The following is a 22,174-nucleotide window of genomic DNA, read 5'->3' as shown; positions in this document are numbered from 1 at the left end:
TCATTTTTGTATGTTCTTTATTTGAGAATATGGAATGTGTTAATTGCTTTATTTGCAAATAAGGTTCCTACGTTTTCTTTTAAATAAAATCTAGATTTCTTATTCTTCAAGTCCACCATTTTTAACTCAAACTGGTCAAATTTAAACGAATTACACTGTACTTTAGACGATTAAGAAGATAAAAATGTACCTGATCAGAGTCCAGGCTGTAAGCTTGTTTGACCAGATTGTTTTCTTTACCTGCAAGAAAGAAAAAGTGCACCAACATGAAGCTCCCAACTCGTGAATGTCGAGATGATGGTATGAAATGATGCTTAATGATTTGAGAGATGAAGCTTGCCTTTGATAACAGACTGTCCAGAGTAATCCCCCTGAAATACACAGGAAAACAAATGGTAATGACTTACTGGGACTTGGAATACATTTCTATTTCCAACACTTTAAAGACTGTTGATCATAACATTTCTAGGATTTGACATTAAGAGATAAAAACCTTAAATTAGCAGCTTCCAACTTCAAGTCTGATCACAAATGAGATGAAATGCTCAGAGTAAAAATGTAATAAAGTGTAAAGTCACAGACCATAGTGCTCCTGAGCTGAACCTTGACCGTCTCCTGGCCTCGAGCCCCTTCCTCTTTGGAACCGAGTAACATCTTCAACTGATCCTTCTGATGCGAAAGAAACAAACAGAGCCATCAATAAACGACGGATTAGAGAATGGTGGCAAATACAAACATCATTTATGAAAGAGAATATATGCACTCTGATACAAAAATACATTTAGATTTTGATCATCCGTCTTATAGATCTCATTTAACAAAATAATTTATTTTTAAATTGATTTGAACAGCACTCGAATCCTGAATGCGAGGAGCTGGTGTCATTACGTCACACGTGGACCTGCCTTTCCTCTCCACCTCAACATGTACGGCCTTTCATTTGCTCTTATTTTTAGGATTCAGAGGTCATACAGTAACTGTAGACGTCGCCACATTGTACTCGTGACTGCTGCTGTGCATAATGACATTCTTAAAAACAAGCGAAAAGAAGAAAATAATTGCAAAATTTGGGAACAAGGCCCACAATGTCCAATAACAACAACATTATTTTAATTGAATCCCTCGTTATTATTCTGGAAGCTAGAATGGAGGAATCTATAATCACTTCATTGCCTGCTTTGTGTTTGGAATGTGACTCAAATCCACTTGTAACAATACATTTACACATGTTTGTATTATGCATTTATATTGGTACCTGTGTGAGCTGTTGCTGCAGCACGTTGACTTTATCCAACAAGGTTCCTTGATCCTGGTGATAGTTCCTCAGGCTTTCCTGCAGCGTCTCGTTCTGCTTTTCCAAGTCCTGAAATAAACACACGCAAAACAATAAAGCTTCCAGACTGACTACTAAATGCTAGAAATCACTAATAATGCATCGGCGCTTTAAGGATATGGATGATCGGATTTGATTTTTCAGTGAATTGTCACAAAAGATGCTTATGTGTTTGTGCGGAACAGGGCGGCTGGAGTCAAACAGCACTTACGTGTATGATTTGATCCCTTCTGTTAACCTCAACTGTCTCCGACCTCTCCACTGAATGCTGAGGATGACACGGGATCGTTTTTACAACCATGTTTTGAAGAGATAACATTACCGAGGTAAAGTGTAGAGAACAACTCTCAGTTATGATCACTAGATGGCAGTCATGTACATCTGAGCTGCAGTGAGTGAGTCAAAGAAAATCATTTCAACTGTGAAGCAACGGGGGAAAAAAAGCCAAAATATTCTTAGCATCTGAATGGCTTTGACACGTTATCATTTAACAAAAAGACGGAGAAGTGCAGAAATTCGGCTGCTCCTCGCCACAGGGGGGGGTTCAACGGATGGTTGAGCCAGGCAACTAAATGCTGAACTGAATTACCTGTCGCTTCCACTGCTCTATCTTCGCAGCCTCTTTATCTGGAACAAGAGAAAACAGCAAGTTCAGCCACAACAGTCACCCAAATGTGACCATCAAGACGTGTGTTTACAGAACAGGGTCTCCTCACAACATGTTCATGGAAAGGAATGCCCTCAAGCAGGACTAGAAAGTAAAAATCAGACAGAATTTTTACATCCTGCACTCCACAGCAGATCAATTTCTAACGTATGTCAAAAAACAGCATCATGCTGAAGTTGTACGAGTTTAATTTTCCAAATGCAGCCGCGATGTGCCACTTTTTGCAGTTTGTCAATAAATTAATGTAATCGATAAATGAATCAATAAATATGCAAACAGTCAAGACTTCTCGCTGCACATCTAAATTAACTTTTCAGCTTGAAAAATTGTATCTAGATTCTCTTTTTTTTAAAGAAATGTTTAGGCGATTGTCAGCTTCAATTCCATGCACATTATGCTCTAATATTTATTCCAAAGAAGCGGCAGCAGAACTGGTTCCTGCCTTCTGACCTCTGGTGGCTTTGTCGAGGTAACTTTTGATCAGGGCGACGAGCTCTGGGTTCTTGCCGAGGCGAGCGTAGTGAAGCGCGTCCTGACCCGAGCTGTCCACTGCCTTCACGTCGCTGCCGCTCTTCAGCAACACCTCCACGGCGTCCTTGCAGCCAAACTCGCAGCCCAGGATCAGCGGCGTCCTGAGGGCGTCAACAAATGCCGCTCGTGAGCGAGAAAAAAAAAAAAACTCTAGGGGGACCAATGGGTCTGAATGTGAGGATGTGGAATCAAAATATTGTGGCACTGAAGACGAGTCGCTGCGTATCTAGTTCCACTGCAGTAAAAATAATTCAGAGCTGTGGGAGCCGAGCAGATTGTCAACACATCTAGTTTTTTGACACTGTAATTGGGACAAATGTTCATAGCCGGCACAGAACTGACCGTATTGTCTGACGTTAAAGTCAAGGTCGTAACAGCAAAGAAACTAACAGTAAAGTAAATAGTTAATAACCCCACGGCACCTGTCTTTTGTGAGCAGCACATACTCAATTATAACCAAAAAGACAAAAACACCACGATGAGGTGAAGTTTCTCACTTGTTTAGTTTGTCCCGGATGGTGATGTCAGCCCCTCGCTCCAGCAGCAGCTTACAGATGCGTGGATGACACATCTGGGTAGCCAGCACCAGAGGTGTCCTGCCATCCTGCAGAAAATAAAAATGCATGCACATAAATACATCCAAAAACGCAGTTATGAGATGAGCAGGGCGGTGTTGATGCAAGACTCAGCTGAGGCAGGTCGGGTTTTAAAAAGTTCACTTCAAGTTCAATCCGAAGAAATTAAATTCGTACCCGACTTGAACACAATACGCTTTTCTACAATTACAACTGAACTGAAAATACCTTAGAAGTGACCACTTTAACAAACTGTGTGAAATGAGGTGAAACAAATAAAGAAATTCTCACAAAATCCGTGGCGTTCACAGAAGCCCCGCTGTCACAGAGAAGTTTCACACTCGAGGAGCAGCCGCCCATGACTGTGGAGAGAAAGAGCACAAACGACTGCAATCATTTCATCCCATTTATCAACAAAACACACACGAGCATCAGTCTCACCCAGCAGCGCAGAGGAGCTTTGTGTGAAACGCTATACATGCACGCTATTAAAAATCAGAACGGTGTCATTGGCATGCTGGAATATTTAATCTAATGCGGTTCGTCTCAATGATCACATGAGCGGTTTTATTTATTTGAAACAGGATAGAGTACAGAAAAGCTGTTGATAAGATAATGTATAATAGAGTAGTTCCTATGGTAACGTAGAATAGAGTTAGAACTAGGGTGGCTATAGTAGAGTCAGTACTACAGAAGAGTACACTAAGTACTTGAGTCTAGTCTGAATGCACAACAGTACAGAACTAGTACTAGAGTAGAGTGATTAGTAAAGTCAGTAAAATGAGTACTACGAAGAATCAGTAATACATTAGAGTACTACAGTAGAATCAAGGCTACTGATTAAGTACTACAGTAAAATGAGTACTACCGTAGATTCTTACCTGCATCATGTAGAGCTGTTCTTCCTTGTAGGTCCACATTTCCAACTGGACTGTTGTGCTGCAAATAGTAATAATGATAAATACATATTGATCCCTGTACAGAAATAATATCTCAATATATGATTTTATCGCTTAATTCTTAAAACACACACGAGCATCAGTCTCACCCAGCAGCGCAGAGGAGCTTTGTGTGAAACGCTATACATGCACGCTATTAAAAATCAGAACGGTGTCATTGGCATGCTGGAATATTTAATCTAATGCGGTTCGTCTCAATGATCACATGAGCGGTTTTATTTATTTGAAACAGGATAGAGTACAGAAAAGCTGTTAAGAAAAATAAGTTGAATGAATCACTTTGTATGATCCAATATTATTATGCTCACGGATGAATCAAAACTTAATAAAAAAAAAATTGAAGCAAACAAATGTGTACAAATTAATAAAGGGGAGCAACAATATACATTTTCTCTCTATGCCCAGTGTCTGTAGAAAATTAAGTTACTGGATTAAATGTTAAATCCTCAGTACCAACTTCAATAAAGCTCATGTAGCCAAATCCATACTTTTCTAAGGAGATAAAGAAGTTGGCTAAAGGATATTTTACCTTAGTAATTTAATCAACGGATGGAAGCGGCTTATTTTACAAAGATGTTACATTTAGAAAATGATTCACCTGAATCTAGCGGAGATTTTAAAATAATAAGTGAATTATATTTTTGTGGTAATAAAATGCTTAATTCCCACTGGTTGACCGGTGGAACCTGAGCCCAACATCAGGCAGGTTGTACGGGACTAAGTGGCGCCGTGCTGATATCCCCTGCTGGTTGGAGTGTACCACTCTGGTGACGAGGGGCCCGCTGTGAAGCCCTCCAGGGCTCAATGCTAACAGGGGCCGCATGTTGCCGGGTAAGCTTGCCGCCGAGCGCCACTAAAAAAAACCCAACTCTATCTAGCAACAAGGGCCAAAAATTAACAGCGCGCTCAAATGACAAAGCGAAGTGGGTGAGAGTTGGACCGGCAACGGGAGCCGACTGTGGAGCATTGGCGGGGGAGGAGGGTGGGGGGGTATCCTATACCCTGAGGGTTTGGGCTGACGAGGGAGATCGTGGAGGAGGTGGGTGCTGGCGTCCAGCTGCTGTGTCTGGTGTGATGACGGAATGGACGGCAGGTTTGCAGGAGGGAAGGCTTGTCAACGCCGCTGACGACCGACCCCCCCACCGTGCCCGCCAACAGCCGCGAGCGCAGTTAGATCACTGGCGGGAAAGGGGGCGGGGCAAGGAGGGGGGGGGGGGGGGGGGGGCTACAACACGACGAGAGCACAATATTGCAGAGATGTCCAGCACGCCCCCGCCCCCCCACGGTTGTAAACACATAAATCCCCCGGTGGGACGCCGTGACTCAACAGGGCCTACCGTCGACCGATACGGAGTTTGCTCAGCTGCCGTTTGGGAATAACTATTTAAAGAAGGAAACTGCTCCTGGTGGCCAGTGACTGGAGGGCAGGTCTGCAGCGCGCCGCGTGGGGGGGGGTCAAGAAAACTCAACAAACAAACACTGTGACAAAATGCGCTTTACCTGCAGGAGCTTCTGCACACACAGAGAATGCCCATTTCTTGAAGCCTGATGAAGAGCATTTTTGCCTGCAAGTCATAAATGCAGAAAGGGAGAAACATTAACTACAATCATAATCAAGGGTTCGCATTGAAAGTATTTGAAGAGCCACACTCGACGTGCAATCAACCCTTAACGACCCTGTTTGATGGCACTTTTATGTCTACGTACAATTGCACCGAGAGAAACTGCACTCGCCAAAAATTGTGACATTAATCAGACATATTATTCTGTCAAAAGCAAACAGAACGCATCGCTCTGTTGCCCCGCTTTGCTGCACATGTGCCGTTGATTGCACCACAAGATTCATCGGTGAATCCCTTTGAGCTCGCCTCAGCGGGCGAGGCGGCGGAGTGGCAAACCGGAGACCACGAGTTTCAATCCCAACGGAGGCAGTTAGGGAATCACAGTTTGGCATGAATTACGCATGACGCATTAGAGGATTCACAACGTGCTCCCGATTGTAAATGAAGCCAGATTCTCTTCAGCTATTCTCCAAGGTTCGAATGAAGAATTCCCCTCACTCACTTCATTGCGTTCACGAGACCAACCAGAAGATAGTGATGGCAAAAAGGAGAAAATATATCATCATCTCAATCGGAAAAGGGGGAATAAGTGTAAAATGTGTTGCTACTTTGATGTGAAGAGGTCTGTAAAGAGACACGGTCTTCAGGCCATTTGATGGAGTAAATAAAGGGATTAGCCACACGTGATGACACGCTGCAGGGACTTCATGAAGTGAGGGGGAAGCTTTCAGTACCAAACATACTGCTGAACAAGAAATACCGCTTCTCTGGTTTTCGTAAACAGTATCAGGTTTACCGTCGTTGACACGATGAGGGTGGACAAAATATCAGAAACACATGCGAGTACGTAGCCGCAGCTTTGGGGACACGGCTTTGGTCCGACCAGAACTCACCGGTGGCATCGGAGGCCGTGACGTCGACGCCGTGTCCCAGGATCAGATTGAGGCAGTCGACGTGTCCTCGCGCCGCAGCCAAATGGAACCTGGAAAACAAGAGGAGAGGTGGGGGGGGGGGGGAGACGAAAAAAATAAGAGAGCGAAACTGACACATGTCAGGGGAGTAGGCAGCACGGAGCAGGTGAAAAAGTGATAGGGTGTAAAGCGGAGGGGGAGGCTGGGGGTGAAACTTAAGGACCAGTATGGGACTCCAAACAGACGCCTGGCTCCTCGCTATCCGCAGGATCAGCATTCTTGAGGTGAATAAAAAGAAACCCCCAGGTTCTGTCATGTTTCCACGGCAACCAAGAGCTTCAAAAACAACAACAACAATGTCGTCGGCATAAGGTTACAGAAATTCTTTAGCTTCTCTTTATGCCTGCACAAGTTTAAGAATAATTAGACAATGCCAATACTCGTGAGACTTTTCCCTTTCTGTGTCTAGTTTGCAAAATGTGATCAAAAAAATGGCCATAAAAAGGTAAACAATACAAATGAATAGTCAGGCAGCTGACTAAATTATGAGGATTTAAGAAGCTGACAATCTGAAACAGCAGCAGAGGAATCGGGATCGTCTTGTCAAATTCGGTGTTATCTGTTTAATTGGAACACAGTTTGCATCCACTTGTTAACAGACAACTCAATTAAGCCGTTTCACACTGAACTTGGTTGTCAACATGTCTTCAATTATCACTTTGAAAACCTCTCTGTTCCCCTTCTCTGGTTCTAACCCACAGCGGCGCCGCCCCCCCCCCGCCCCCCCACCAGCCAGCAAGGGTCTGCAGAGCACTGGTGTGTAAACCAATCTCAGTCTGTCACCCATCAAGCCACATGAGCCCGTTTATACATTAACCCCGAGGTATCCGCCAAGGAGACAGCGAGGCTGCCACCTCAACACTGCCGGGGGTATTAAAAGCCGTGTTGATGGCCTGGAGATGAGGGTTCTCTGGGGAGCAGTTGGGGGTCCTGGCAGGTTGGAAGGATTAGGAACTACGGGGTTCATGAGCCGCAGCGTTTTTACAGAAGATGGCATGAGCAATGACAATCACGTCTTGGCCACTACGTGACTAATTGCAAGAAACTAAAGCACAGACAGGTTTTAAAAAAGCTTAGCGTTAGACACCGACCAAACACAGAGTCTGCGGCTCTGAGGTGGAGAACAGGGTAAAAGCTAATGGGTCTGGCTTTAAAGGAGCACATGGTGTCTCCCCGTCACACCTGCTCCTCCTTGGGAGGTTTTTCAGGTCGACGGGATACGGATGCTATTTTCAGAGTGGGGGGGGCGGGGGGGAGTAAAACCAGGGAGAGTATGCTGGTGGCTGAACCATATACAGCGTGTGGTTATCAATGCAGACACTGCAGTCAAAACACACTTTCAAAACTTAGGCACAATATTTTATTCTAATAAACGCTCAGAGATTATCAAAGTGGTCACTGACTTTTTAGCTCCAGACACCAGAACGGTCAGAAACTAGCTGAAGACATTTAGCGGATACTTTTCTCAGAAGTTGGTGGAAAACAAACCAAAGTCGACAGGCTGCAGGAATCTAAATCTGTGTCTAAAACACAGATCTGAGTCAGCATCTTGGGCTTCCCCTGTCTTTAAGTGAAGGTTTTTCTTTAAATTGCTCTTTGGTGACATACCTAAAATAAGTTTGTGTTAACCATAGACCTTGAGATGCTTTAAACATTTTAATCCATGATTGAAAATAGAGTAAGTAAATACCCTTCTTAGGAATTCTGAAACGTTTTTTGCAAAGCGGTGGCTAAATGAGACTAAATGGTGTTTAGTCTTCCTTCACAGCCTTGCTGTGTTTACATCGCCCTCATGTGACCGGCGTGCCGCGACTCATTTCCAGCTTTTTAACTGATATTAACAATTGATATTATTAACCCAAACCCTAAGAATGACTCATTTTAGTTCTTAAGCCTTAAATCCTGTTGGCATTTTGTCAAGGAAACCAGTGAGACAGTAACTGAAATATGTCCTTCCCGCCGCCCTCTTTCGGTCAGGGACCGGATTGTGGACATGCTGCTTTAAAGAAAACACACGGGGCTTAACGGTTTGTAATTAGCTTCCCCACAGAGTTCCATGATTACGAAACAACGCCAGCAGACATTCCTCCGCTGGACACGTGTCCCTCTGTGTGTGGCCCACCGAGCTAAGAGTAGACCCGCCGAGTTGATATTGTGGTTTACAATTGTTAGGGGGTTGACAGAGGAGGGAGGGACGGAGGGGCGGGGGGGGGGGGGGGGTGTGCTCACAAAAGCGTGACCCGTTTCTATAAACGTTCAACGTGTTGATTTTATGGTTAACTAGCTGTGGTCGCTCCGCCCTGCGGGGGAGCACCGGGTGATGAGCGTGGAACAACAGCCTCTGCAGTCACTGCGTTGAGTTCCTGACGGATTCCAGCACCTTATTATGAGAGCAGAGCATTTATCGGGTTGCGTGTGTGTCGTTGCGCTTATTTACAAGCCAGCATGTGTACAACCGCCGGCCTGTGTGATGCTGCTAGGGGAGAACTTCAAAGAGATTGCTGAAAAATACTCTGCACCTTTGCTGCTGGGATTTGTGGCTCCACACAGTTTTATGCTTGAACGAAGCCTTTGTCAAAAAAAAACCTGAAGCACAAGCCAGAAACCTCTCAAATATCCAGGATTAAAACAGAAAGCCTCGCAAAATGCTGCTTGTTGGAATCTGGTTACAGATCGCAATAAAACAAAGCACCTGCTTTTGTTTGCAACAGCTCGACGCCTTGTGTTCCATGACGCCATTATGGAACCTGTAATGTGTGTGAATATGTGTGATGCATCATCAGAAACAACACCTGAACATTGTACTGATGGGCTGAGCCGCGATTCTCCATGCACCTTACACCTACTTCATGTCCTGGCTTTTTGTCCACCGTATCACACTTTTTGAAGGGTACAAATCCAGATTTTTGCAAAACAAAAAACACCGAAAAACATGATTCCCACCAAGAAAATCAAAAAGATGTGAACTGGTCCTGGGCCGAAATGCATTATTTTGAGTGGCAAAGCACCAGAGTGGATCGGATGGGAGTCATTTCCTGTGGGGACTACATAAACAGCCTCCAGCGGCCACAGACATTTCTGTACCAACTCCCACACTGACCTCCAGTCAAATGGACACCAAAAGAGACATTTATGGTTATAAAAATAGACTCATAATGATAATATGCAACGTCAAAAGCGGACGCTGGGCAGCTGGGAGAAGTTATAAGGTTGAAAAACGTTCCACAGGGTCACCAGAGCCCAGGGGAATTTTGAAAACGGGCCCGTCTCTTTTTTTTATTGCATGCAGGGAAATATTGAGGCAAGTCTTAAAACTATCTCTGAGTAAGTGTGACCTAAATGTGAAGGAATCCCATCAATAGATGCTTTATCTGGGAAACAGGGTTGGGTGCGTGATGCTCAGCACTTTAGAGCTGTAAGTATTAGTATAAAAGGACACGGTAGAACGTGCGTGTAACATGCCGACTGTGGGTGTGTGTGTGTGCACGTCTGCAGGTGGTTGGGTGTTGCGTTTACTTACGCCGAGCGCCCTTCTACGTCGAGCTTGCTGGGGATGATGCCCTTCTTGCTGAGAACGGCGGCCACCTTTTCCACCTCTCTCCGCTCCACGGCCTTCATCAGCCGGTCATCATACTTGTTCCAGTCTGTGTTCTGGCAATGGAGACGGAAACACTGTCAGGCATGCAGTGCATTCAAAAAACAAATAGTTCAAGTAATTGAGCAGTGGGTAACACCTACAATGTGGTATGTTAATTAAACAATGACATATGCATATGACTCAATGTAGTTTGTCCTTTTGTTGTACAAGAATATAATTAAGTTAAACCAGAATGTGCCAACAATGTGCTGTGCTGCAGCTTCACTACCCCCACCTCCTCGTGAGTAATAGCTACAAAGCATGGGAACAGAGTACATTTAAGGCTCCTGGGAAGCACTTTAAGAAGGATGTTTTATACTGGAGGTCAAAAACGAACAGAGAACACAAGAACACACATTATAACCTCAACTGGGTTTAAAAACACAAGCAATGTGTATGCACAGAGGAATGTACACAATGAGAGGAGGATGAAACGCACGTACATCGTCCAACATCCTGCTGTAGAGCAGCAACTAAAGAGCAACTTGATTGAGCCAACTTTTGAAGTTGTTAAATCCCAGCTTTCAGGTCACTCAATTTGTAGAGAAAAGCACAGAATAGTAACCATGACAAACTGACACCAACGAATACCTACAAAGTGCATGGAGGTGCATTTCAGCCAGCGGCTCATCTTGGGTGAGTGGAGCTGGTCCTTGACCCGCGCTACTGAAAAAGTCGCCACGGTTCCAGTTTAAAAAAAAAAAAAAATGTAAAAAGAGAAAGGAGAAGAAAAGTCTGTCGGTGCAGCACTCAACCAGTGAGTGCGACCCAGAGAGACGAGGTGACAGAAGCGGGACGGTCTATACTGCAGCGCAGGTCCTCTCAAGGAAGGCTCAACCTGTCCAGTTCGCCTCACTTGAGGTGGCAGAGTTTCTTTGGCAGGATTTTCTGAGCATTCCTGAGTTGCTCACAGGGCCGGCCTGGAAGTTCATCACTGCACAGCAGTTCAGTTGATTGTTAAATAAAAAAAGGGAGGAGAAGGAGGAGTGAGAGGGAGGAAGGAAGGAAGGAATGGAGGTGGAGAAGCAGTAGGGCCAGCCCTGCCAGCCCTGGGACCAGCCCTGGCCGGCAACTGCGACTCCTCCTCGGGGGGAGGGGAGGGAGTCAGCTCAGCCTGGCTACCGCTAGCCTCCCCCTAAGTGCCTCTCCCTCTATTTAATCCTCCGACCTTCTGTTCAGCTCAGTCTCCTTCTGCTGTGATACGCTTCCTTTTAGTGTCTTCTCTGGATCGATTTTCTGGCTGCAAACGCTGCGAGGTGAACAAGTCGTGACTTCAAGAGCGTCCGTCTTTGCCTCTTCTCTCCTTCGTCTTCGCCCCACCAAAATGGCAAGTCGGTCAGGCTCAGTGGGGGTAAATATGGGCACTGTCGCAGGTTTAAAATATATACCCCCCCCCCCAGTAAACAGCAGTGGTGCAGACAGCGCCGTAGACTGGTTACCTCTTTATTTTTTGACACTCCAGCCTTTCTGTAGTGACGGATAGGAAGACAGGGGCTAAGAATACATTCTGGACATGCCTGCACTGTGAGTAATGGCTTTAGTGTCCATCACCACTGCCAACATGAAACAAGGCTAGCCAAAAAGACCTTGCTTACATCGCCAACCCCACGCCTCACCCTACCCCCACCTACCCCTACCCCCATCACGCTGGCCTCCATCTGAAAATATTAATGTCAGAGGGGGATTATGGTTTGCACATTTGAAGTGGTCTTGGCAGTAACCCTCAGAGGACACTGCTGGCCCAGGAGCTGCTGTTAACCAATCCATCTAAAGCCCCCCCCCTCCCGATCCGGGCTGCACAGTAGCAAGGTTAGATGTCAACCAACTGGCTGGGACTGCGGCCCCACCAAGAATTACACTGCCTCGTCCCCGCCACACAAAAAAAACACACAGCAAAAGCCCAAAGCTTCCCTTTTCTAGGTAAAAAAAAAAAAAAAGACTGACTGACAGACAGACAGACAGACAGACAGACGGACAGACACCCAAGGGCCCGTTTCATTCACACACTGCATCAGCTCCTCGGGGCCTCGGGTTACCGCTCGCTGCCAGACTGGCGTTAACAGAGCGCCACCGATATGCACAAACACGCAGAAAGGCCTCCTCCGCATGACATGTCATGTGAAGAAGCAGGTGTCAACTTACAAAAGCTGCTCCGCCTTGCATAGAGACAAAGGCGCCAAAATGGCCCCGCGGCATACTGGTCACGTAAATATGGCATATGGGCACGCTGAAGTGTGTGCGTGTGTGTATTTGTTTGTGAATCTGTTAATGTACTGGGTTATTGATAGGGCTGTTAGCAAGTAGAAGGTTGCCACTCACTTACTGACTGTAATAACACAATAGGCTTTAAAGTATGGCTTGATGTTTTAAAGGGGTTTTGATTGACGGGCGCCCTCTAAAAATATTTAGTATGAACTAATTGGGAGTTTTATGAAATATGATGCCCGTTTTTTTTTTTTTTCTCCGAGCAGTTAACTGGTCTAAACTTGAATCATTTGACTGCAGCCTTTAAAACCTGGGAAGATGATGACCAGGCCACATGACAATATTTAGTTTCATATCATGTCGTGAATATGATGTCAGTGTTATGGCCGGCTTTACTTTCATATCCTGGAATGAAGTAACGAACGCAGGAGTATGTTTGAAGTATGATCTCAGTGATTTAAAATCACTGGAATCAACAACATTTGATCTGAGGTATGTGAAAGTAGGAATAAAAGATATTTGTGGCAAAAACTATTAAAGCTTCCAAAAATATTTTTTTAAATTTGTTTCTTGTTTATCGAAACCAAATGATTGCAGCAGAAGTAACATTTCAATTTATTTTGTCACCAAGCTGGATACAAATATCTGATGATCACTTGACAAATTACTGTAATTCATCCAGACTGGGACTAAATCATTGTACGAAATGTCAATCCATCCACGAGTTCATCTACCATGAATTTGAAGAGGACGGATCAACCAACTAACCTTTAAGTGTTTCGACACTGGCCACTGAAGGGAAACAAAAAGTAAAATGTTACATAATAATATGAATAATATTTGTCCACAAAGTGTCTCGAACTCTGAGCGTCCTCAGATTGCGTCGCTCACCGTGACGTCGCTGCCGAAAAAGATGTTTCAAACTGAAACAGCAGCTGAAACAAACACATTACCTAAAGTTTATATTTAAAACGCAGTAACCTTGAGGACCAAAACAGTGGATGACTTCTACCTGTTCACACAAATTATTTCGGGTCGTCATCTTCAGTTCAGGTTGTCCATCACTGTCTACAGAAATTCTTTCCAACACCTCGGTTTCCCCCCCACCACCACCCCCCCCACCCGGAGACTAATGTGTCTCTAACGTCCTCACGGATGAAATCACACGCAGAAAATACCCGACTGCTCTCATAACAGACCCCAAGCCAAGTCCAAAGCATAAAGCTGTGTGCCAACGCGTCAAGAGGTAGTGGTGTCGGATGCAGAGGGGTTTTACAGGTTTATGACCATGGGGGGGGGGGGGGGGGGGGGGGGGGGTGGTTGCGTGGTTGCATCTGTGAGGAGAGACGCTACGTCATGACACGTAAACCGTTGACATTTTATGGGGTGAAGTGATTGGAACCGAAATTCTGCAGTACTTCCCTTACCAGTTAGTATTTTTGATATTGAAACCCCAGTGGCCAGACGGAGCCCGGTCATGTGGTTACTGAACTCAAAGAGAAGCTTTAATCCGATGATGGCGCTAGTCTGCTAAAAGTTACGCGAGTCACAACTGTTTCCAAAAATAATGAGGATAACTGAACAATGCATCGACGCAAAAAAAGACGTGTATTCCTTGTGAAAATCCTATTCCCCACCGCAGTCATAACACCACCCGCTCACAATCAGCCAGTAGTAAGTGTCACATCTCGGCGCTGCCAGATACCTTCCCTCGTCTGATCTGCAACAATAGACCCTGTGCATGAAGTGTGGGACTGTCTGGACCCGCAGAGAGGGAGAGAAAACAAAAACCAACAAAAACGAGTGGCAGAGGCGGGAACGTTGGTGGGGGAGGACGGGAAGAAAGAGAGCACCAGCGGTCAACAGATGTGTAAACGAGCCAGTGGAGAGGTGAGGAAGTGACCAGGTGTCGCCTGCTTGCAGTCGATCCGTCGTGGCGGGGCGGTGTGAATTGATGAAAGACCCTCTTGGATGGAGCCGAGGCCCCCGCTGGCGGTTGGGGCCAGGTGTCAGGAGGAAAGAGGCGCTCTGTTTTTGGCATGTGCACGAGGCCCTCGATGCATTTGTGCATAACACAGGAGCAAGGGGCAGCACGGACAGACACGCCCTCTAGTGGTAGACTGAACAACAACAACAACAGGTCGAAGTCTATTAGCCTCCTGCACACAGAGGAGAGGCCGACCTGTGATCCTCTTCAATGCTGACGCTTTACAAGATGATCCTTTGTGTCTCTGCGTTGTCTAGATTTAAGTAGTCAAACCGATGTGTGCTATCTGAATAAATTTGGGTTGACGTAGGTTTTTCTGGTGTGGCCAGGTGTCTGCGCTTAAACCTTTTAGATTTGTAAAAAGAACAGTACAAGACACGGCAAATTAAAGTGTGGCTTTCAATCCAACTTCTTTACATTAGTAATAGGCTATGCAGCAACGAGATTAAAAAAGGAGCCTAAAAGAGAATTTTAAGTTCACCAAAGGGAAAACCAACAAAACTCTCACTCATGGGCTCATCTTAGTAAATGCACATTTATCGTATTGCAAGAAGACATATTTCTTGCATGCATCCATTGATTGCACCGAAATGGACTAATCATCACTAGTGAGACCAATTGTTTTATGTTGTTACAACATACAACACCGATAGTAAAATCTAGACATTAAATATTTCTCACAGTAAAGGTGGGTGACATAAAAACTGATACCATAGGTCTGTTTCTATGATACTTGAGGTTTACAGGGAGTTGTCGTGGTGACCCCCATAGATTAAAAATGGAGACTATTCAGTCCAGCTGCTGGGTTCCACCATTTTAGACGACCTGTGACCTGGAGGGCAAAGCCCTTCCTCGCTATTTAGTTCTACTTCCGACACCCGCTGCCAGGGCGGGACATCAGCTGTCCAGTTGCCAAAAGCCTGTGAACTTTGCCCCTGCAGGGTCCCTAGAAAAGATAGTGAAGAACAAGAAGGCAGGAGCAGTTTCTGAAAAAACAATTCTGGAAAGGATGATGATGGTATTGAGGCAAGGCATCTTAAAAAACTTTTAGGGTTGTAAAAAAAAAAAAGATTAGATGGAATTATTTTGGTCAAAATAACCAGATCTCTGAGCTAAAATACAAATTTCCTGTCAGCAGCAGCTTAGCTGGCACATTTCAATAGCCATCAATGAAACGTCCCGCAGAAGGAGAATTCAAAACAAGCAAGGTTTGGAGTTTTGGCCGCAGTGTGACTAATATTATTGCAGCTGGTCTGAGCATGTAGAGATAAAAGAAGTGAGCCATGGGACTGTGAAATGACGTCCAACCAGATAGTCAGGAACCATTTAGATCAGGAAATCCCAACCCTTTTTTTTGCCTCATCGACAACATGTTAATGTGGGGGGGGGGGGGGGGGGAGGGCGTGTAGTTGTTGGCTCTCTGTCCGCTGGTGGCCAAATCTGCCATTTGAGGTGAGGAGTGGACAATTGTAAAAAAAAAAAAAAATGAAAAAAAAACATTTGATGATGCTTGGGATGTCCTTGCGTTGAAAAGGCAGAGACGGAAAAAAAAGTCAAGCCAAAAAAAGAATGTACATAATGTAGAAATGCTACCGCAAATTGACTGATTTTCTAAAAGAAAAACTATTAAAATGATCATTTTTGTTGCCACAAAAGAGTATGGGGAAAGACAACCGCACAAAGAACTCTGTGTGTCTCCATTATGATGTGCCTGAAGGGAGTGTTGCGAGGAACAAAGACTAGGAAATACAAAAAAAAATTAAATCGACGAGAGAAAAAACGATGATGCATCATCGGGAAAAATACCTCCTTCGTCTTTTGTCTTGTGGGGCCATGTTTGGTTGAGGAGGCGAGCTCTTTGGGCGTGCTGGTGCTTGGTCACTAAACAGTCGGGATGTAGCCCGTTTGTCATCACACACCCTCACACGAGGAATGCTACTGAAGGGTTGGTCAAATGGACGAGGCGTCAGACAGAAACGTGCATGAACTAAATCACTGTGTTATGGAATGAGGAATGTATCTGTGTTTCCCCGACCAGTGAACAAAGGGGGGGGGGGGGGGGGGGGGGGGGCGCTGACACGTGCGCGCACACAGACAGGTGTGCACGCTCGCTCCAGTGGACAGAGAGGGCGACTAAAATTAACTTATTCGGGAGGTTTCAAAACGTCCATATATTATACAGGGAATTAAATTAATCTAATAAAAGGATTAACAGGAAAACAAAAATATATACAAAAAAACAAAGAATTCAAGCTGCTGTATTCGATTTCAAAGAAACACCAGCTCGACTCCCACGGTGGCAGATAACAATCAGGTATCGCCCGGGCAGGCAGTGACTTGCCCCTTTGGTGAAGTCAAGCGTTCCACCTCGTCGTCCCGGTGACCGAGCGTCTTCCTGTTAAGGTCGGCCTCCTCACCTCACAGTGCGATACACGCCAACCCTCCACTACCCCCGTCGCCTTCTTCAGCAAAGCAAAAACCTTTACCAAACGTTCTGCAGAGGCAGAGAGACTGAATGGCACACAGCTTGATGGAGGCTTAATTGGAGGTTTGCCCCCCCCCTCTCCTGTAGGCTCCTGTACACAAGTGTGTGTGTGTGTGTGTGTGTGTGTGTGGCCCGCCATCAGCTGCAGCCCACCCAAGTCAGTCAATAAGCTCCGACCCTGTCACATGACAACCTCCCTCCACATGGGTAATCTCTCCATCACTGGCCGCACGCAGTTGGTACTACGCGTGTATACACTCAGCAGCCCCCTCCGTTACCCTGTAATCACACCGTACAAACACACAGGACGCAAACTAACCCCCCCCGCACACTCCGGGTCTTTAACAGAGCGAGCCCTCTGCATGGGGAACACTGCTGCGGTGACCTCACCGCCTCCCCCATGGAGCCAGACTTTAATCCTAAAAACACAGACTGTGTCGCTATCACCCACTCTGCACCCAACACAGCGTCCCGCCTCAAACAAACTAGTGCTGATCTGGTCTGAGAGTTGGCCTCCTAACAGCGAGTAAAAAGCGGCCTTGTGAACAAATAGATATTACAGGAAAACCTGCCGAACCGGTTGGTTCCAGCTCAGAAAAATACAAAAGAGAAAGAATGGAGATTTCCTCCTTCTCCGCCTTCTTACGAATATGTAAATATATACCAGCATGCAGTGCCGACTGCTATGAAATCTGATATTTGCAAATAATGGCCGTGTCATCTGGACAAATCTTAAAACAATCACAATCAACAGTTACAGCCAGACTGCAGTGATATTAGGACTATATTTATACTAAGGTGTGGGCTGCGTTGACTCCCTGCTGTTTGGTTCAGAGTCAATCAAACATAGGCAAATAATACTTATTTTCATAAACGCACATCTAGCGAAGCCGTTTCCACAGCAACCATTCTGCTCACTTCATCCGAGGGAACAAAACGCTGTGAACACGGTGAGTGACAGCACGGAATATTGTCTCCGGGTTACAGCCATCGGTGGAATCAGAAAGCAAATGGAAGAATGAAAGAATAAAAGCACTAGTACAGGGCCCCGAGGCGTTGAGTGAACCCTCTCGGGTCGAGAGCAAAACAAGCTTCACTTAGCACCGTCATGGTCCACAGGAACACGCACCATTTGCTCGACGCGTCAATTTCTTCACACAAGGCGAAAAGAATTGTAAGATTTAAACCCTTACAATATGCCTTGTTAAACACTGCAGAGGTGCTTTAGACTATTGGTCCGGTTCCTAAAGAGAGAACATCATTTACAACCTTAAAAGCACAGTGGTAGTTCCTTCACTTCCAGTGTTTGGTTCTTCCTCGTTGGGATGAGGTGACTGCTGCCGCTTCAGTGTATACAACGCACGTACAAGCACAGATCAAATCTGGTTTTACTCTCACAAAATGGGATGAAAAAAAGAACACAACAACAACTGGATACGTTATTCTGAGAAATAAAACTTCAGAAATGTGCCACAAAGAAAGAAAGTTCTTTAAATGACTCAATTAAGTGGATGAATAGGAAAACTTGAGAGAATTGGGAACAGTGGGATTCCTTCTTTTCATGTTTGACAGCAGTCAAACTGCTCATTTGTTCATCTAGAACATCTTCCCATCAGGGCGACAAAGGGGAGCAGCAATTTGGTCTGACAGGCGCCTGTCAGAGGAGGGGAGGGGGGCTTCTGAGCAAGGGTTAATTCAACTAAAACCTTCCCTCCGTGCCGACTCAAGCCCTGAAAAGCCAGCCGCACTCACACACACACACACACTTTGGAAATGAGGATGAGGGGATTTTTTTTTTTTTTTTTTTTTTAATCCCAGACGTTCTCACCCCCCAACCACACAGGGGTAAGAACGCCTGCTGGCTGTTTTTCTCAAGTTGGAGCCTAAACTTGGTGATGGGGGGCTTCTACTTAACGCTAAGCAGGTTCTCCGGGGGCGGCTCGGCGGTTAGTGGAAGATTCCCGAGGGGTCCCCCCACCAGGATAAAATGTGTTTCATTATTGGTATAAATAGACAAACTGCCTATCTTTCCACACTGCGGCTGTAGGAATGCTGCTTCCTGTTTGGCCAATGATGATGAAGCAGTTCTTCGTGGAGCGGTAAACGACATTTATGTCTGTGTTTATACGTTACATTTTAAAAGGTGATTACCGATGATAGAATGGTACCAGTGAGCAGGAACACAGCTTATTAATGCAACACTTATAAAGTCAACAATAATAGCAAATTACTGGCCTTGTTCTTGGTGTTAGAACCCATTCAATTCTACTCCTGCCTACAATAATTTGAGCACTTTAATTCCTGTGTTGAATGGCCTTATCAGCCCTGGTCAGGTCATGTGCGTTTTTGGGCGTGGTAGAACGAACAGGGATTATTTTTACAGGGTTAGGGTTTTATTATATTTATTATTAACGCCTGGGGGGCATTTTTTCTTTTCACTGTAGGTGTGTGGATGACTCCTCAGAAACAACCAACACAGTAGATATAGAATCCTCCCAAAGGGGCATGGAGCCATCACAGACCTTTTTCCCACCAATCCTTCTTTTGACACGACTCCCCAACAATACAGCCGAACTCCACCCGACTGCTTCATCAACCGCTCCCACAACATCACTCCGAGAGCGAGGGAGGCTCTCGCGTTTCATCCTTTCGGATGCTTGCTGGGCCTGAAGGCCAAATAAAGACTAGGTGTGATCAGGGACACGGTGAAGCAGGAGAAAGTGGAGCACACTCTCCAACTGTACAAATGAAAAGGGGCCTTCAAAATAATGTACCCTGAAACTTAAGAATGGATGATGACACAGCTTATTCAAGATGAAATAACCGACTGATATTAGTGTGAGCAGCAGCAGCAACAACAATGTTCTTCTTCTGATGCCCATTGAATAATGAGCCCTGTCGGCCATTAGGTCTGCGAGTCCCACATGCTGTAATATAATAACCACGGTCGAGCACAAAGTTGAATGGGTGCTTTATCCTCGATTCAGCCCTTTCATTATCCGTTGCTGTGGAGGAGGCTTCTCATTAGGAGAGGGTTCAACCAGACTCCCACGAAGGCCTCTGAAGAAGCGCTTTGATGATCGGTAGGTACCAGAAGGAGACCGAGAAGAAGATTTTAGGGGAACACAGCAATTTACAGATCGAAGTACACCCCCCCCCCTCCCTTCCTAAAGGTAGCAAACACAGAACAACTGACCCTGTAAAAGGTTGTTTTGTGTGAATAACAGTCTCAAATGAAGAAAGATACTAACAACGTCAATCCATTGCTTTTAAAGAGCACCGGATCCTCACGATTGAGGTTTAATTCCCCCCCTAAAAAATGGATTATTAAAAAATAGTTGCTTATACATTTTCTACCAATTGTCGAATAGAATTGGTAAACTAAACACTTCAGCATGGAAATAATACACCTTAAAAGTTTGGCAAGTTGGACTACTTTCACTAAAAACTGGAAAATGAATGGAGCAGTCCATCACCACAATGATGTGAGCATCTTAAATCGGCCTCTCATGTCTCTGTTGGTACAATCTGGCCAATCTGGGAGATAGTGTATTTACACAAGACTTATGTGGTAAAAATGACTTATTTGTATTAATAACCAAATTATAAACAGTATGCATTACTGTGTAGTTTTATTGAAAACATAACTACATTCACAATCATCGTTATGCCCCAAAATGCATTGTGTGGATTCTTGAAGTTTTTTGTACAAGATTATTTTATGTCTTTATCTGACAAAGACCAATAATGTGGGAAGAGAAAAGCTCACTAGGTGGACTAAACTACCAGTAAAACGCGTAAATGTCAAACAAATCCAACTCATATGCAGCCACAGTAACAAATACAAGGAGTGTACAAAACAATACTTGGTGTTCCAGCGAGCAAGAAGAAACTAACACCTCTCCACGGTTGGATCTTGAGGATGAAAGGAACATTGTGAAATGACAAAACACAAGTCTTTGTAAAGGAGTCCAGTTTGGTTTCTGAGTGGGATCTGGCGAGGTTACAGACGAGCCTCGACAGGAAGACCTCACTTCCTGTGGGCAGCAGAATGGAAGAAGAGGGGGACAGCAGCCGTCTCCTTTGTGGATTTTTAGGGGGCATCTTGCAGAAAAGGTGTTTGGCTGTGACAAAAAACCATTCACATCAATATCAAAACTAACCAGCAAACACAGTTTGGTATTGTCCTGCAGGAGCTCTGCTCGGTGGCCAGCTGAGGCGTTTGTGGAATATTACTGCATCCACGTTCAGACGTCTGACCTTAATCTCACTGAGGTCATCCTTATTTACACTTTTCTTCAGCTTCCTTTTCTGTTTGTATGCATTTTAATTTGGACTTGCTTGACTACTATGTTATTATATATCTTATAACCAAAAGCTATCAAAAACTAAAGAATGAATATGAGTGTTTCGGTCTATTTAATGGGATAAATGAGGAATGAATGAGGACCATTTTTTTCTTTTGAGCCATAATGGTAATTCATTAGTTATTGAAAATACATCTGCCTCCAAATATCAATTAATCGTTGCGAGACCATGGAAAATATTTGGTTCAAACGTCTCTAATGTGAGAATTGGATGCTTTTCTTGGTTTTATTTTCTGTTTTAAAGTGCTGGTTGAACAAAACAATAAGTTAGAAGTGGGCTGGGCCTGTGGTAATGGAATAATCTTCATGAAAATAAACAATTCATTGAAACCTGACACAAACCCAGAGAACTTTGCCTGCATTTAATCGACAGCTGGTATTCAGGGAATGTCTGGGCATTTTTTTTCCACTGAGATTGTTTTCCAGCGACCTTGAATGGTTCTGGTTAACGTTCCTTATAAGTTCAGGTCAATAATTGATCGGTAAACCCGGATGGTCGTGGTCAAGAAAATCAGAAAATCAAAGTAAATGCACATATTACCACTGTCTCGGATAATAATAAAACATAGAAATAGAAAAGATAATACAATAGAATAGAATAGAAACAGTGGGAGAGGAATTCAGTTAGTTTTTTCAAGTTCTTAGAAAGAGTTTCCTTTCAATCCCTTCATCAGTACCTCGGAAAACCCAGAAGATTATATCTTAACTATTGGTCACCTCACCAGGAAGTTAGTGAGTTCCACTCCTGCACTTTGTGTAGCAATGAGGAAAAGCACGCCTGCCAAAACAGTAAGATGAGATTACGACACTCATGGCATTTTGCTGATGTGCAAAGAATGCCACCCGTGCCTGCACCGACAACAGCACAGAAATCTCAAAGAAGATACAGTAGGTC

General features: G+C 44.7%; 1 protein-coding gene across 2 annotated transcripts in view; it reads right to left on the bottom strand.

The window, feature by feature from the left end:
- The window catches only part of uacab (uveal autoantigen with coiled-coil domains and ankyrin repeats b), a 29,460-nt gene that overhangs the window by 4,764 nt on the left and 2,522 nt on the right, over nt 1-22,174 (bottom strand). For both annotated transcript variants that reach the window (XM_037455747.2, XM_062561841.1), the window contains exons 2-14: nt 10,119-10,249; nt 6,521-6,609; nt 5,566-5,630; nt 3,988-4,045; nt 3,398-3,468; nt 3,029-3,135; nt 2,451-2,632; nt 1,923-1,960; nt 1,545-1,601; nt 1,256-1,363; nt 583-669; nt 341-371; nt 191-240 (exon numbers count right to left, since the gene is read on the bottom strand). In XM_037455747.2, the coding sequence (XP_037311644.2) occupies nt 191-240; nt 341-371; nt 583-669; nt 1,256-1,363; nt 1,545-1,601; nt 1,923-1,960; nt 2,451-2,632; nt 3,029-3,135; nt 3,398-3,468; nt 3,988-4,045; nt 5,566-5,630; nt 6,521-6,609; nt 10,119-10,249 (1,074 nt within the window). The remainder of the gene's footprint in view (nt 1-190; nt 241-340; nt 372-582; nt 670-1,255; nt 1,364-1,544; nt 1,602-1,922; nt 1,961-2,450; nt 2,633-3,028; nt 3,136-3,397; nt 3,469-3,987; nt 4,046-5,565; nt 5,631-6,520; nt 6,610-10,118; nt 10,250-22,174) is intronic.

The sequence above is a fragment of the Pungitius pungitius genome, chromosome 4 (genome assembly GCF_949316345.1).
Source record: "Pungitius pungitius chromosome 4, fPunPun2.1, whole genome shotgun sequence".
NCBI lineage: Eukaryota > Metazoa > Chordata > Actinopteri > Perciformes > Gasterosteidae > Pungitius > Pungitius pungitius.
The sequence above is the reverse complement of the archived record's forward strand: the minus strand, read 5'-3'. Positions and strand labels throughout refer to the sequence as shown.